This window comes from Dasypus novemcinctus, chromosome 7 (genome assembly GCF_030445035.2).
Source record: "Dasypus novemcinctus isolate mDasNov1 chromosome 7, mDasNov1.1.hap2, whole genome shotgun sequence".
NCBI lineage: Eukaryota > Metazoa > Chordata > Mammalia > Cingulata > Dasypodidae > Dasypus > Dasypus novemcinctus.
Genome location: NC_080679.1, coordinates 71,913,503 through 71,928,311, shown reverse-complemented (window position 1 = coordinate 71,928,311; position 14,809 = coordinate 71,913,503). Strand labels below are relative to the sequence as shown.

At 33.1% G+C, this 14,809-nt stretch overlaps 1 protein-coding gene across 4 annotated transcripts in view; it reads left to right on the top strand.

Annotated features, from left to right (window-relative positions):
* The window catches only part of MTX2 (metaxin 2), a 62,393-nt gene that overhangs the window by 22,935 nt on the left and 24,649 nt on the right, over positions 1–14,809 (top strand). For 2 of the 4 annotated variants that reach the window (XM_058300603.2, XM_058300604.2), the window contains exons 2-3: positions 499–546; positions 1,507–1,553. In XM_058300603.2, the coding sequence (XP_058156586.1) occupies positions 499–546; positions 1,507–1,553 (95 nt within the window). Of the gene's footprint in view, positions 1–498; positions 547–1,506; positions 1,554–10,487; positions 10,550–14,809 lie in introns of those variants that run through there. The other 2 variants (XM_071216244.1, XM_058300606.2) reach the window with 2 other exon arrangements.

Genomic DNA, 14,809 nt, shown 5'->3' with positions numbered 1-14,809 from the left:
AGGTTTTAATGATTAGAAAAGATGCGCAGCTTGATAGGAATATATTGATTCATTCAGATTGTCTGAAATTTACCTTCTTAAAAGTTTGCAGTAAAATGTTAAAATTATTAAGTTTCACTATTTTTTAGTGAATTGAAATTCAGTATCTTTATATAGGTGTGTTTATGTGTATGAGTAGTATATATATGGATATATTTGGATGTGTGTATATTTGAAGGAGACTAAAGCAAGAGTAATATATAGGCTATTTGATTTTTTAAAAATCCTCATTTTTTTTTAATGGGTAAGATGTCTCCCATCTCCTCCCCATAAGAAACAAACCACCACCAAACAGTAAACAAACATGCATTTAAAAAACATTATCTAATCTACTTATAAAGGTAGTGTGTGATTAGTCACCATATTTAAGGTAACTTTGACAATTGGCTTTCAATGCACTAGGTAAATTATGCATATTAATTTGGTTAGTTATTGATTATCACTCTTTTGTTTCCACAGCTACAGAACCATGGCCTGAAAATGCTACATTATATCAGCAACTAAAAGGTAGGTACTTGTTCACAAATAAAAATGGCTTCATATAAAAATTTATTTTTTAAAAAAATCTCTCAGTTAATATAATTTACTGGAAAAGAACATAAAACATAGAGAAGGGGTTTCTTGTATAATTTGTCTAGGAGGTTTTACCTAAACTTGTATCATGGTCTATAAGGTCCTTAGTTTATTATTGACTCATTATGTTGGCTGCTGTAGGCAGTGTAAAATGATGTGGTTGCAGGCACAGTTGGCAGATTTACTGCACCAATAGCTGAGACAGCAGATTTTTGAGTCCTGTGGTAAAGTGGGCTCTCAGTAAAAAGGAACTGTTAAAATGTATAGGCTAGGATAGTTCAGGCTCCCTTTAGCAGCTCTTCATATATCATCAGATCACATTATGGACCCCATTTGGGGCTCAGCAGCCTGCTACAGTTGTCAGAAGACTGCAAAGTAATGAAGACTAATAGGCAGCAACCCTCGTTTTCTAAGCATGGAATTTTTATTGCAGCAAACTTGTCATCTTTCTTTTGTGTGACAGACCTAGACACACTGCACAATATTAACTGCAAGTTGCTTTTATATGATTGTGATTCCTTTTACTTTTAACTACAGAGGTTTGAACAGATACTATTTTACTTATTTTACTGAGTTTTAATGAAAAAGGAGAGGAATATTTCTGAAAACTTGAAAAATGAGTATTTTAAATGAGAGATTTTTAATTATATATTGCTGATAAAATAAGAAAAATGATTAAAACTATTAGAGAAAATGGTTCTGTTTTATTATAGGATAATTTAGCCAAAATTATTACACAATAGCATTATTATAGAACTTAATAATTACTTTGGTGAAAGGCTGTACCTATTTTTTAAAAAAATAAGAATATTTTTAAAAGAAAAGTACTATATTTATATTTTACTTGTTTAGCAATCATGCTTTTGACTTGGTCCTTTCATTGTATTTCCATAGGAGAGCAAATTTTGCTTTCTGACAATGCAGCTTCTCTTGCTGTACAGGTAAATATATAAATAATGGAATGAATTTTCATACCCTTGGTGATATGCATCATATTGTGTTGCAATTGCTTTTTCCCACCCAGAAAGTCTGATACTATATGTTTAGAATTTTTCTGTGTAATTTACCATCATCAACGTAATGTTACCTCTCTGTTGAAGTATAATTTCATGTAGTATTATTTAATCAATTACAGTCAGTATATAAAACAAACAGAAAAACAATTGTTTTGTTTAATTTTAAAAAATCAAAATTACGTACTAGGAACATTCTGTTTCTAAGCAGTTTGGGTTTTTTTTTTTTTTGTTAGATATGATGGTAATGATTACTTGAGGTGGTATGTTCATTTATGGACACAATTATTTTTAAATTTATTTGTAAATATTTGAGTAAATCTTTTTTGTTTTTTTAACTTTATTTATTTTTTAATTTATCCTCTCCCACCCCTAGATGGTTCTCTTGTCTGTCTGCTCATTTTTTGCTCGCCTTCTCCAGGAGGCATTGGGAACTGAACCCGGGACCTCCATGGCTTGAGTCACATTCTGCTCCTTATGGGCTGTGGTGTCTGCTGAATTGTGGTATCTGCTTGTTTAGGTGTCTGCTTGTTTAGGTGTCTGCTTGTTAGGTATCTGCTTGCTTTGTTGCAGTGGTGCAGCGTCTAGCTCGGTACTGGGTGGTGCCTGCTTGTCTTCTTTAGAAGGCACTGGAATCCGAACCTAAGCCCTCCCATGTGGTAGGCAGGTGCCTATCTGGTTGAGCCATATCTGCTTCCCTCACCACATCTTTTTAAGCATCAGTTTACCTATTCTATCCTTATTGAGTTTGGTAATCTTGAAGCAAACATGTTCTTCTCTAGCCACTCCTTATATATTTATTGATTGCATTAGCATCTATTAGCCCCAAACCACTTTTTTTTTTCTTTCTTTTTTTTAAGGTACTGGGGGCTGTAGATTAGACCCAGGACCTTGTATATGGGGAGCTGGCGCTCAACCACAGAGCCACATTGGCTTCCCTGAGTTGGTTTTTTCGTTTGTTTTGCTTGTTGTTTGTTTTTGTTTTTTCAGGAAGCACCAGGATCCAAAACTGGGACCTCCCATTTGGGAGGCAGGCACTTAACTGCTTGAGCCACATCTGCTCCCCCACACCACTTCTTGAATGCAATAGCTCTTCAAGTTGTTTATCACAGTTGTGTAATCAGAAAGTGAATATTGGCCCTCCAAACTCTGAACTGCACTATAGGGATAATAGGATACTTAGTGATTTTTTACTTAAAAAAAGAAATATTTACGTAGATTATTGAATTATGTAGTTATTCAAACATTTCATATAGTTAGCTATTTAGTTATTTAGGTTTGTTTTGTAAATCTAAAAGACAACTTTTTTTATTTTGTAACACCTAAAAGATAACTCAAAAGAGAAATCTAAGAGATGTAGTATTTATTGGAAATGAGACTGAACTTCTTGAGGATGGAAAGAAAGGGAAGGGAAGGAACTGTTTATTGCACTTTTATTGTGTTCAAGCACAGTGCTAGTTACTTAATTTTAGGTTATTTCATTTATTTATTTTTATTCAATTGGATATCCTCTGGCCATAATAAGAGTATCTAAAACATAAGTTTGTCATTCAGTACATTTGTTTTGTTTAAGACAGGAAAGGAAGGAAAAGATGGAAAGAAATTTATCTGGAAAGTAATTTATTAGTTTAGAATTTTTTCTTTTAAAAGATTTTTGTTACTGTTTTTTACCAAGAGTGTAAATTATGTTTGTTTTATTTAACTTTAGATACTAGTATTATAAGTCATGTATTTTTAAAAATAAAATATTGTTATTAACATTTGATAAGCAGAAAAAATTGCCAGTTGGTTATTACAATAAATATGGACTTTATAACACTGTTGTTGAGTTTTGTTTATTTTTCCTTTGGCGATGGAGCTAGAATTAAGTTTAGCTTTCAAATGTTAATAACATAGTATCTGGCATGTAGTATTTATTCAGTAAATGTTTGTTGAATGAATGGTGGTGAAAACAATCTTGCTGATAACCAAGAGCACAGGTAAATTTTTTGCTGTGTATAAAATAGTGTCTTCAATTGTTTATATCTTTGAAAAGACAGCTTTATGGCACATTTAATATTTTAGTTGAAACACTGATTCTTAATCCTTTTAATTGCTGCTTTTTGGTAATTCTTTTAGGATCTGATAAAAGAACATTTCATCAGATCACAGGTCTTTTCTTTAGAAAACATGCCAGTGCACACCTACAAATAAGAACATACCCAGGTCTGCGTATGGTTGCAGGAAGTTTACTTTTCTTCCTCCTGAATCCATACAGGGACTCTCCTATGAAGAACCCCTAAACTGAAGAAGAGCAGTTTAGGAAGTTCTGAAGTAATTTTCACCAATAGCAAGGTATTTTGGGTAGGAATAGATCAGTGGTTCTCAAGTGGGGGAGATTTTTATCCCCCCAGGGGTCACTTCGCAATGTTGAGACATTTTTCGTTGTCATAACTTGAGGAAGAGGTTGCTACTGGCGTCTAGTGGATAAGGCCAGGGATGCTGCTAAACATCTCCCACAACAAAGAATTATCCATCCCCAAATATCAATAGTGTCAAGGTTGAGAAACCCTGGAATAGTGATTTAACTGGTTTTCAGTACAAAGCAAGATAAGATATATTACTGCTTTAAAAAAATTAAACTGATTTTTAAAATAATCTATAACAGGAAAAAAAGAAAAAACAGTTTTGTTAAGTAGTTGGTCTGTTAGTATGTACTTTTATTTAGCAACTCTATTTTTATGGTTCTTATTTTATTTGCTTTCTCACTTCAAATCAAATATATTTTACAAATAAATGTAAAGCGAGAAAAAAGACTTTTTAAAATATAGAATTTTGTTTAAGCATTTCAATTTTTTGTTATCCTACATATGTCACTTAGATGATAAATTAACCAGCATATATTAAAAATTCTTGGTTTTCTTCAATATTCTTGGGCTTGACAGCTGATAGTAGCCATGACTATAAATGTGACTTTTCCAGATATCTGATGTAAACTTTATGGAGTAATTTTCTTCTAGATGGTGGACTAGCCTTCGTTTAGAAGAATCAGTTAAAGACCTCACTTCTGTTATATAAAGTTGATCAAAACAATATGACAGGTATCCGTAAACTGATACCTGTTTACAGGATCCATAAACTGGTGTCTAGAAGACACCAGATGTCAACATGTAATATTTTAATAGCCTTCCTGTTAATTCATCAGGAAATTTATATTCTCCTTACCACATAGACTTGGTATTTAGCATACCTCTGAAACTAAGTGGTTAGATCTCTCTCTCTATTTTTTTTTTGATTAAGTGAAACTTTAGATTTCAGTTTGAAGGAAAATAATTTTTTCCTGTGATTTTCCCTTAGATTTGCTTTCTTTCCATCATCCACAAAGTTGACATCATATTGAAGAATTTGTCTAGTCATAAAATAATCTTATATGTTGTATATTATGAAGTGTAGCATGTTTCTCTCCTTTCCATGAGCAGTGCGTGTGTGTAATATATATCATATACACGTATATACATAAACACGTTTTTATGGGTATATATATAGAGAGAGAGAGAGAAAGGGGGAACAGACAGAGAGAGAGAGGAGAGAAAAATTCCATTTCATAATACTTACAGTTTGGAGGACTTAAGCTTATATCAATTCTTTGTTACTATTCTCTCTTACCTCCAAAACCTAAACCAAATGCCCAATAGATATATAATACAGGCCATACATGTAATTTAAAATTTTCTTATAGCCTTATTATAAAAAGTAAAAAGAAATGATAAAATTAATTTTAATAACACAGGTTATGTTATTTAGCCTGTTATATACAAATATCTTTTTAACATGTAATCAATACAAAATTTGTGAACAGGGTATTTTACTTTTTTTTATATTAAGTTCAAAATCTGGGTGTATTTCACAGCTTTAATACATGTAAATTCATCCTAGCTCCATTTCAAGTGCTCGATAACCACGTGGAGCTGGCCCTTAACCCTGCAGGTTCAGTCTAGAAATATAGTATGAATTCAATAAATGTTTTGTTTAATTTTCTTCAAAGAGATATATATGTTTTCTGCAGTAAATGTTTTGTTTAATTTTCTTCGGAGTTGATATCTTTACTCATTCTCTATGTGCTGTCTTTTATAGTAGATTCCACAAATAGGCTGTTGGCCTCTTTGTTTTCAAATATAGCATATTGTAACTATGCAATGAATGTTGGTTATTATATCCTTCTCTCTTGATTCTTTGAACAGTAGGAACTGTACTGAGAGCTTAATGTGACATATCCTGTTTAATCTTTTCTACAACCCTAGTGTAGGATACAATTAACCTCATTTTTGAAAGATGGGCAAGTGAAACTCGGGGAAGCCCTGTCTAAGGTAAAAAAAATTATGGAAGTAAACAGAAAAACCACAGCAGTAGTTGAGTACCTACTGTGTGCTTGGCGTTGTGCTGAGAACTTCATTCTTTTTTTTTTTTTTAGGAGGTACTGGGGATTGAACCCGGGACCTTGTACATGCAAAGCAGATGCTCAACCGCTGAGCTACACCTGCTCCCCAGAACTTCATTCTTAATTCATTTAATCCTCACAACAGGTATATGAGGCAGGTGCTATTATGTCCCGTTCTGCAGGTAATGTCAGTATGAACAGTAATAATTGTAGCTAAAATGTATACATTTATTCTGTGTGCTAAGCCTTATTATTAGTGCTTTAGCTACCATAGAATATGCTCACACACAGCAACCCTATGAGGTAGTTACTATTATTATTCCTGCTTTCCAGATGAGGATATTAAGGCAACAAGAGTGAAGAGTTTGCCCAAAGTTATATAACTAAGTAATGGCAGAGCTGGAATGTAAAACCTGGGAGTCTGAGTCGAGAGTCCACACTCATAATACTTTGCTGCGTATCATTCTAGTCCCATGATATAAGATCTTTGACTCTTTGTCCAACAATAAGTACACATTTAATTGAAACAAGTTATTTCTGACATTTCCTAGCAAATAATATCGTATAGTTTGTAGTTTACATTAAAGTGCAAAAGATAAACATGTCTCAGTTTTAGTTGTTTGAAATTGGATAAAATCAGTCTTACCTATATTATGGGTTATTGTGAGGATGAAGTTAGATAACAAATGGGAACTTCCTTTTGAAAAAGCAAAAGCAGTAGAAATGTAAGATGATATTGAGTACTGGATTAATGCCTCTTTTAACTTAAAGGATTTATTTACATATTTTGTGAATGTCTTTAATAAAATGTTACTTTTCATTTAGTATATACTGTCAGTTTTAAAAAAGAAACTGGTTTACTTTTTATATATTGCTTAATTTTCTAAATATTGTAAAATTAGAGTTTATTTCTAGAGATTGTCTCAATTTATTAATCATTGTTAGAATCCTACATAGAAAGTAATCTTCCTGTAAGAAGAACATTTAAGCTTAGGTTAAGGGAAATCTCCCTATCCCATTTAATATTTTCATTTTTCCCTACCCCTTGTGAATACTTTTATCTCTAAAAATGAAAAGGAAGTCAGAGATGCAAACTATTTACTTTCTGTTGACTGTGTTGTATCATTTAAAGAAAGTCAGCATTTAATAGGCTCCATTAATTCTGGGCCATGAACACTAACATGTCAGATCTTCTGATAGTTAGCTGACCTTTGCTTCTTCCTTTTAGCAAATGATGCTATTTAGGTGGACATATTAATTAGTGGTTAAATGATAATATGCTACTGTAGTGATTGGGAAAGAGCAAGAGGGAACTTGCTTTCCTTTGGGGTGACAGGTTGATTGTTGCATTGGAGCAACAACTGTGGGTGTGAAAATATAGCCTCTGTAAACTTATGTCATTCAAAGGGCCACAGTGGACAGCTTACCTGAAGGATTTTAGAGGAAATGATTTTGAATTTTCAGTCTGGTTGGATACATTTTTATTTTAAACAGGTTGATCACCAGTGGTGGATATATTTTAATACAACTAATAGAATAATATTTTATGAAAAACATTTAAAAATTGATATAACTTTCTTAAAATTGCATGAAGTATAAAATTTTAGTTTTTAAAAGTTTGTTCATTCCTCCCTTTAATCATCCTCTGCAAAATGAGGATCTGAATTTCGTTTCAGGGTTAGGAGAAGGAAAGAAAAGCTAAGAAATGCAGAGAATTTAGTGATCATTTATTAGATAAGAGTTTGCCTAAAGTCCTTTTTCATTTTCTAAAACTAGCAAAATGTAGATGTTTCCTTTGATAGGACTTAATTTAACTTCTTCAGTTTGTTTTGGAAGCATTAAAGCATTTGGTGAATTATGCTTATAGTATCTGGAATGATTTAAATATGTAAAATGTGATCCTGTAAAAGATAACTGGGAGCTTAAATTGCAAACAGAATTTAGTGGATTAAAAAATATCAGTATTAACATTAATCCGTCATAAATGGTACAGTGTATGTAAAACATTTGAATTAGCCTTGTAGGATTTGTAGAAATGAAGTATGTTTAGAATTACATGGCTATTAGTGTTGTCATTTTTAGTCATTGGCAATATATATTAATGTAAAATGGTTATACAGGGTAATGACTTGCTAATATAAATATCTGTTTTAACTGAGAAAGAATTCTATAGTTTATCCTCCTATAGTTCTCAGAGATTGCAAGGTAGTATGAGAGTGGAATACTTTTTTAAAAAAAGTAAATAGTGAGCCAGATTTTAAAATTTGTTGCTGCTAAACAGAAAAAGAAAAACATAGTAGAGGAAATAAGAGTTTATTTTTTAAACAGAAACTAAGAATTCTTCATTATTAGATAAATACTATCAACATAATAGATTGTGCAGCATTATATTTGAGTTGAAAATACACTTAAATCTGAGACTGTACAATACCCTGTGTGAGTGAAACATCTTTCATATAGTTCTAAGATGAAATTACCCTTGAATGAATAGCATCTTCATTTATCTTCAGACCTCTTCTGTGCTTCTAGTGAGTCTACTCTTTCAACATTCTACAACAAGAATTGCATTATACCATTATACCAGTGTTCTGCAGTATGAAATAGATTGGTTCAGAAAATGAACCTGGCTTTGCTATAAATTACATTCTCAGGTACAAAGGAATTTGTTATTTTGTTTAAAATAGTCACAAATATAATTAAGTTCTTAATTTATGTTAAACTACAAATTTGGCTATTACTGTAACTGGATTAGGAACTTAATCTGTCATTTCAAGAATGATACCTAACACTTTTCATCTGTAACCTTAGACACATTATTTCAATTACAGGGTCTGCAGCTGTTTGATATAAAAGTGAATTATTTTATAGATAGATTTGTTCGTGGTTTTTAATTTTAAAACATGCCTCTTCGGTTTGGCGGAAAATAATTCTTCAATTGTCACTGATTTTCCTTCGTGTCCTGGTAAAATAGGATATGAATTAAAATTCAGAACCGTTTCCATTTTGTACCCAAAAAATGGTATTGCTTGCTTTGGAATAGTCCTTAATGAATTCTTACATAAAATATTTCAACTCTAATTATGAAATGAATAGTAGGTTTGTCCTAAAGAAGAAAATCTGAAGTCTGCTGTGTAAAGGATAGCTTTATCTCATGGGTCTGAAAATAGACTGTTCCCTGTTGAGAATTTTAGGTAACTTTGTTAATGTGGCTTATATACATTTACAAACTATGTTTATAATCCCTTAAAATTCCATGACAATAATCATTGTAAAGCATCCAATCCTTTAAAAGTTTATTAAGGATATCTTTAAATTTAGGATTGTTTTTATATTTTTACTGGCAGACAATGCTGATATTTTTGTTTAGGTACAATTAAAGAGAGTATTGTTATGTATTTAACTTGTAAGACAAATGTTCATTTTATTTTTGGAATAAACAAGAGGAAAGGAGTTGGTGCTGTTCATTGGTGAATGTTTTAAAATCTTATTATCAGTAGTTTATCAAAATGAGATGAATATATTTTATATCCCTGCGATCTATTTAGCTTATCCTAGGAATTTTTAATTTGGTGGTTTTTGGATAATTGTTATTTCCTTAGGTGGGAATGTTTTTTGCCTGTAAACAACAAAACTTAGAGTATTCTTTGTAGGAGCTCAGAAAAAAAGGAGTTTTCTTTCTTTACTCCCTAATTGTTCCTTGAACGCCAACTGTATGGCTGGCAGTGTGTTAATTTCTTGGTTTACAAAAATTACTCTTTCATAATTTTAATTCTATAACTTTATTTTCTTTATAAATTCCGATGTAGAAAGTTAATCTCTTCCAATTTTGTTTATCTTTTTTTTTGCTTTCTTTCTGAACTTGACTTTTTTCTATAGCTGTCAGATCAAGTTTTGATGTATCTAAAATTGAGCCAAATATTCCAGGAATATATTCACATGAGAGTTGTATTAATGAAGGTTTTATTCTCTGATACGATCTCTCATTGTGTGTGTTCTCAAATAGCATGTCATATTTTTGGTGGCAGATTTGCTGTATTTACAGCTTTTTATGCTTATTGAATTATGGTTTCTGATGATTTCTGCCCAGGTAACTATTTTTCTTGAAGTTGAATTCCAGTTACTGTTTTTTAAAACAGTATTTGTTTATTGATATTTGTAACTTTATTGATTTAAAAAAAAAATACCTCTGCATTTAATAGGAGTTAAATCTCACTTTTTTTTTTTGTCCTGGGGCTGGGGATTGAATCTGGATCCTCTTATGTAGGAAGTTGGTGCTTAACCACTAAGCCACATTGGCTTCCCTGAGTCGTTTTTTTCATTTGTTTTGCTTGCCATTTGTTATTGTTTTATTTTCCAGGAGGCACCAGGGACCTCCTGTGTGGGAGGCGAGAACTCAGCTGCTTGAGCCACATCTGCTCCCCTCTAACCTTTTAAAGCAGTGAGTTTTGGACCCATAAAACAGTAAAATGCCAGTTTTTTTTTTTTTGGTTATTAATTTTCTATTTAGGTAAGTTTGTGTTTATTATTATGAATATCTATGGCTTATTCATTATGCAGGTACTTGTTGAGAACCATTGTATGCAGGACACAAAGTAATGAACAAGCTAGACATGGTTTCTGTGTTCTAGGGGAGCTTATATTCTGGCAGGAGAGGAATTTTATTAGTGCATATGACTTTCAAAAATTATTCATAAAGTATATGTTGATATCAAAATCAGGACAGCCTTATTCACTAGGTTTTGCCTTGTTACAAAAGACTATTGTATAAATATACACACTGAAAACATACATCATATATTCACTTTTATAGTCACCAAAGTTAAACAGTCTTTCTTTGCAAATGGGTAAATGAGTATTTATTATCACTAATAGTACTACTAATGTTAATAATGATACCTTGTATTTATTGAATTGCTGTGGACCAGATGGTATGTAAAGTGTTTTACATACATCTCTCCAATTAATCTGCTTATACAATTGTCTTCATTTTATAAACGAGAAAGTTTAAGAGGTAAAGGAACTTTCTCAAGCTAACACAATTTTTCATCAAGATTCCTACCTAGAGATGTCTGTCTGGGAGGCTTCTGCTCTATTAACTCGTTGTTCTCTATTGACTCTTAAGACTGATGGAGAGGATTACATTTCTCATATATATGTACACTCAAGTCTTGCTTAAGCAACTTGCTTCTTAAATCTGAACTCTGTTAGGATCCATTAGGTTCTCCTAGGGGACTTAACTAGTGAGGATTAAGAAGTTGAAACTGTGCTGATGATTGCCCATTTATAAGGGTGATATGAAATATGACTCAGGAACAGAAAGTAAAATTATTCTAAGTGATGAATATAGCAGTCTCACTGAGGCAGCTTTTTTTCCCCCTCAAAACCAGTTTTTATTTTTGTTTTTAATATCTGAGCCATTTTGATAATGCCTAGGAGATATGATTCAGAAGTAGTTGCTAAAGAAATAGAATTTAGAATCTTTAAGGACTATCACAGAGGTCATTGTTTGGGGCTAGTTTTAGAACTTCACTGATATAAAGGTATTCAAGGGAAGCGGATTTGCCTCAATGGATAGTGTCCGCCTACCACATAGGAGGTCCAAGGTTCAAACCCCAGGCCTCCTGACCCGTATGATGAGCTGGCCCAGGCACAGTGCGGATGCGCGCAAGGAGTGCTGTGCCACACAGGGGTGTCCCCCATGTAGGGGAGCCCCACACACAAGGAGTGTGCCCCTCAAGGAGAACCGCTCAGTGCGAAAAAAGTGCAACCTGCTCAGGGTGGCGCCGCACACACGGAAAGCTGATGCAGCAAGATGATACAACAAAAAGAAACACAGATTCCTGGTGCCGCTGACAAGAATATAAATGGACAGAGAAAAACACAGTGAATGGACAGAGAGCAGGCAACTGAGGGGGGGGCGGGAAAGGGGAGAGAAATTTAAAAAAAATCATGCAAGCAAGGTCTTTAAATTTATATTTCCCATGTACCCTTTTCTCAGGAAGCTAATGAAGATGTGTTTCAACAAAATAAAAATAATAGGGAAGTGGACTTGGCCCAGTGGTTAGGGCGTCCGTCTACCACATGGGAAGTCCGCGGTTCAAACCCCGGGCCTCCTTGACCCGTGTGGAGCTGACCCATGCGCAGCGCTGATGCGTGCAAGGAGTGCCGTGCCATGCAGGGGTGTCCCTGCGTAGGGAGCCCCACGTGCAAGGAGTGCACCCCATAAGGAGAGCCGCCCAGTGCAAAAAAAAAGTGCAGCCTGCCCAGGAATGGTGCTGCACACACAGAGAGCTGACACAACAAGATGACACAACAAAAAGAAACACAGATTCCTGTGCCACTGACAACAACAGAAGCGGACAAAGAAGACGCAGCAAATAGACACAGAGAACAGACAACCGAGGTGGGGGGGAGGGGAGAGAAATAAATAAATAAATCTTTAAAAATTAAAAATAATAAACCAAGAGAAAAAAACAATATAGGGTCAAGAAAACGGGATTCAACATAGAAGAAAATCAGAATTTTCTGGAAGATGATGAACAGTCACCACAGGAAAACAGCTCTGAGCCAGCCAATACAGGAACCATTCCAATTAAAGTAAAAAGAATAATGATTTCAAAGGTGACGTTTCCAAGAGTTAAAAAAAAAAAAAAGATTCAATGATTTGTGTGTCTGGACATTGGCCATTGTAAGGAGAAGTATTACAATTCTGCAAAATAATTTGAAGGAGATAAACTAACCAAATGAATTTTAAAAGCAGTATATATCCAAAGGAAAACAATCATATAAAAAGATGTAGAATTTTTCTTTTTGGAGTAATGAAATTATTCTCAAATTTTTTGTGATGCATGTACAACACGGTGATTATACTAAAAGCCACTGACTGTACACTTAAAAAAAATACGTTCATAGTTTCATAGTGCAAGTGAGAAAAATATTTATCTTCTGATTAAAATGTAGACAATGAATATTAATTTAACCAGAAATGTAAGATGGAGAAATTGAAGGAGAGGAGAGCTGAATTCCACAGTGGAATTCAATAGATATATTTAAAATTAAACAGTGAAATAGTAACATAAGCATCTTAACAACGTACAGGTAAATACAAGGAAAAATAAAACAACTGAGAAATTCGAAATGGCTGTCTGGGTATCAGGATTTGGGATAGGACATTTGACTGGTATTTTTATGTGCCTCTCCTGCATTGCTAGTGGAGTATAAATTGGTACAACTTTGGAATTATTTGGCAATATCTATCAATAAGCAAATACCTACCCTGTGAGCCATCAGTTCACACCCGGAAATATACCCTAAAGAAATCAGGCATATGACCACTAACAAACACATACAAGAATATGAAAATGTTCAAAGTAGCTTTATTCATAATAATAAAGACTAGATTAACATATCCATTAACGTAACAAATTTGAGTCTAAAATTCCCAACTCCAAGCAAAAATGATATACAATTTGTCACCCATTGCTATTATGAGAAAGGAAAAAGTAAATATGAAAGGATTATACACTTTTTTTGACTTTAAATTATTTACAATAATATTCATTGAATACCTTTATTTTTAAAAAAATCAAAATCACATTTATTTTTATTTGTTTCTCTCCCCCCCTCCATTGTCTGCTCTCTGTGCCCATTCGCTTCTCTGTACTTGGTGCCTCCAATTTTGTAATCTTACTAGTATTCTCTGAATGCAAATGTATTGATATTCTCTGCAGGCTCTTAGGTTTTAACTTCTTCTGCCTTGCTAATTCTGTTAGCATTCCTTTCTCTGCTTTTCATCTCATAAAAATGGATTGACATCTCTGGTCTGCATTGTGTCCCTTCCCATTCTTTGAGTCTTTCTGGGTTTATTTTTTTTTTATTTCTTCACTGTTACTTTAGTCATTTTCTTGAAAGACTGTAAATATAAATGTGTAAGTTCAGTCCTTCATGTTTAACTGGTTATTGATGATCTAGTATTACATTTTCCCTTTGAAATTTTTTTATTTGGAAATAAAAACTATCCCAACACTCTATCCCTTCAATGATTTTTTTCAATGTGAATTCAATTAATTTATTTAATATGTTGAAATAAATCAGGCTTACTAAATTCAGCATCTTAGAAGTCAGGTACTGGGTATTGTGTTCTGTGTGTATGCATGTATATGTTTAAAAAATTCCCCACCTTGTCATATGCTTAAGTACTCATATTCAAACAATGAGTATATTTATTGGTTATAGTTTTAATTTTTTAATTCTTTAGTTCTTAGTTTTTACATGTTAATAAATTTGCCTGTTGGTTTTAGCAATTGGGGTTGTTCAGCAGATTAGTAAATCATATATTAATTCTCTCTGAAATTGGAAATATGGCATTCAGTGTGTCACCATCATTAAAAGCTGATTGATTACTCACATCATGTGTAAGCACTCTGCTGTTATGCAGATGTACTGTTATGCAGATACTCTTAGCCTCATCACTTTCTGATTATCCTAGCCTCTCTTGCTAAGATCTCTTTTAAACAGTTATTAGCCTTGTTATGGAGCCACATAGTCCAGTACAACTTTCTGTGATGATAGAAGTGTTCTATATCTGTCTTGTCAAATACTATAGTAGCCATTAGTCACATGTTGCTTGAACCCTTGAAATGAGGCTATTGTGGCTGGGAAATTGAAGTTAAACTTTTATTTAACTAATTAATTTAAATATCCATATGTGGTTAGTGATTGCCATATTGGACAGCATAGTTGTTATAGAACATTATTCTGATAGGAT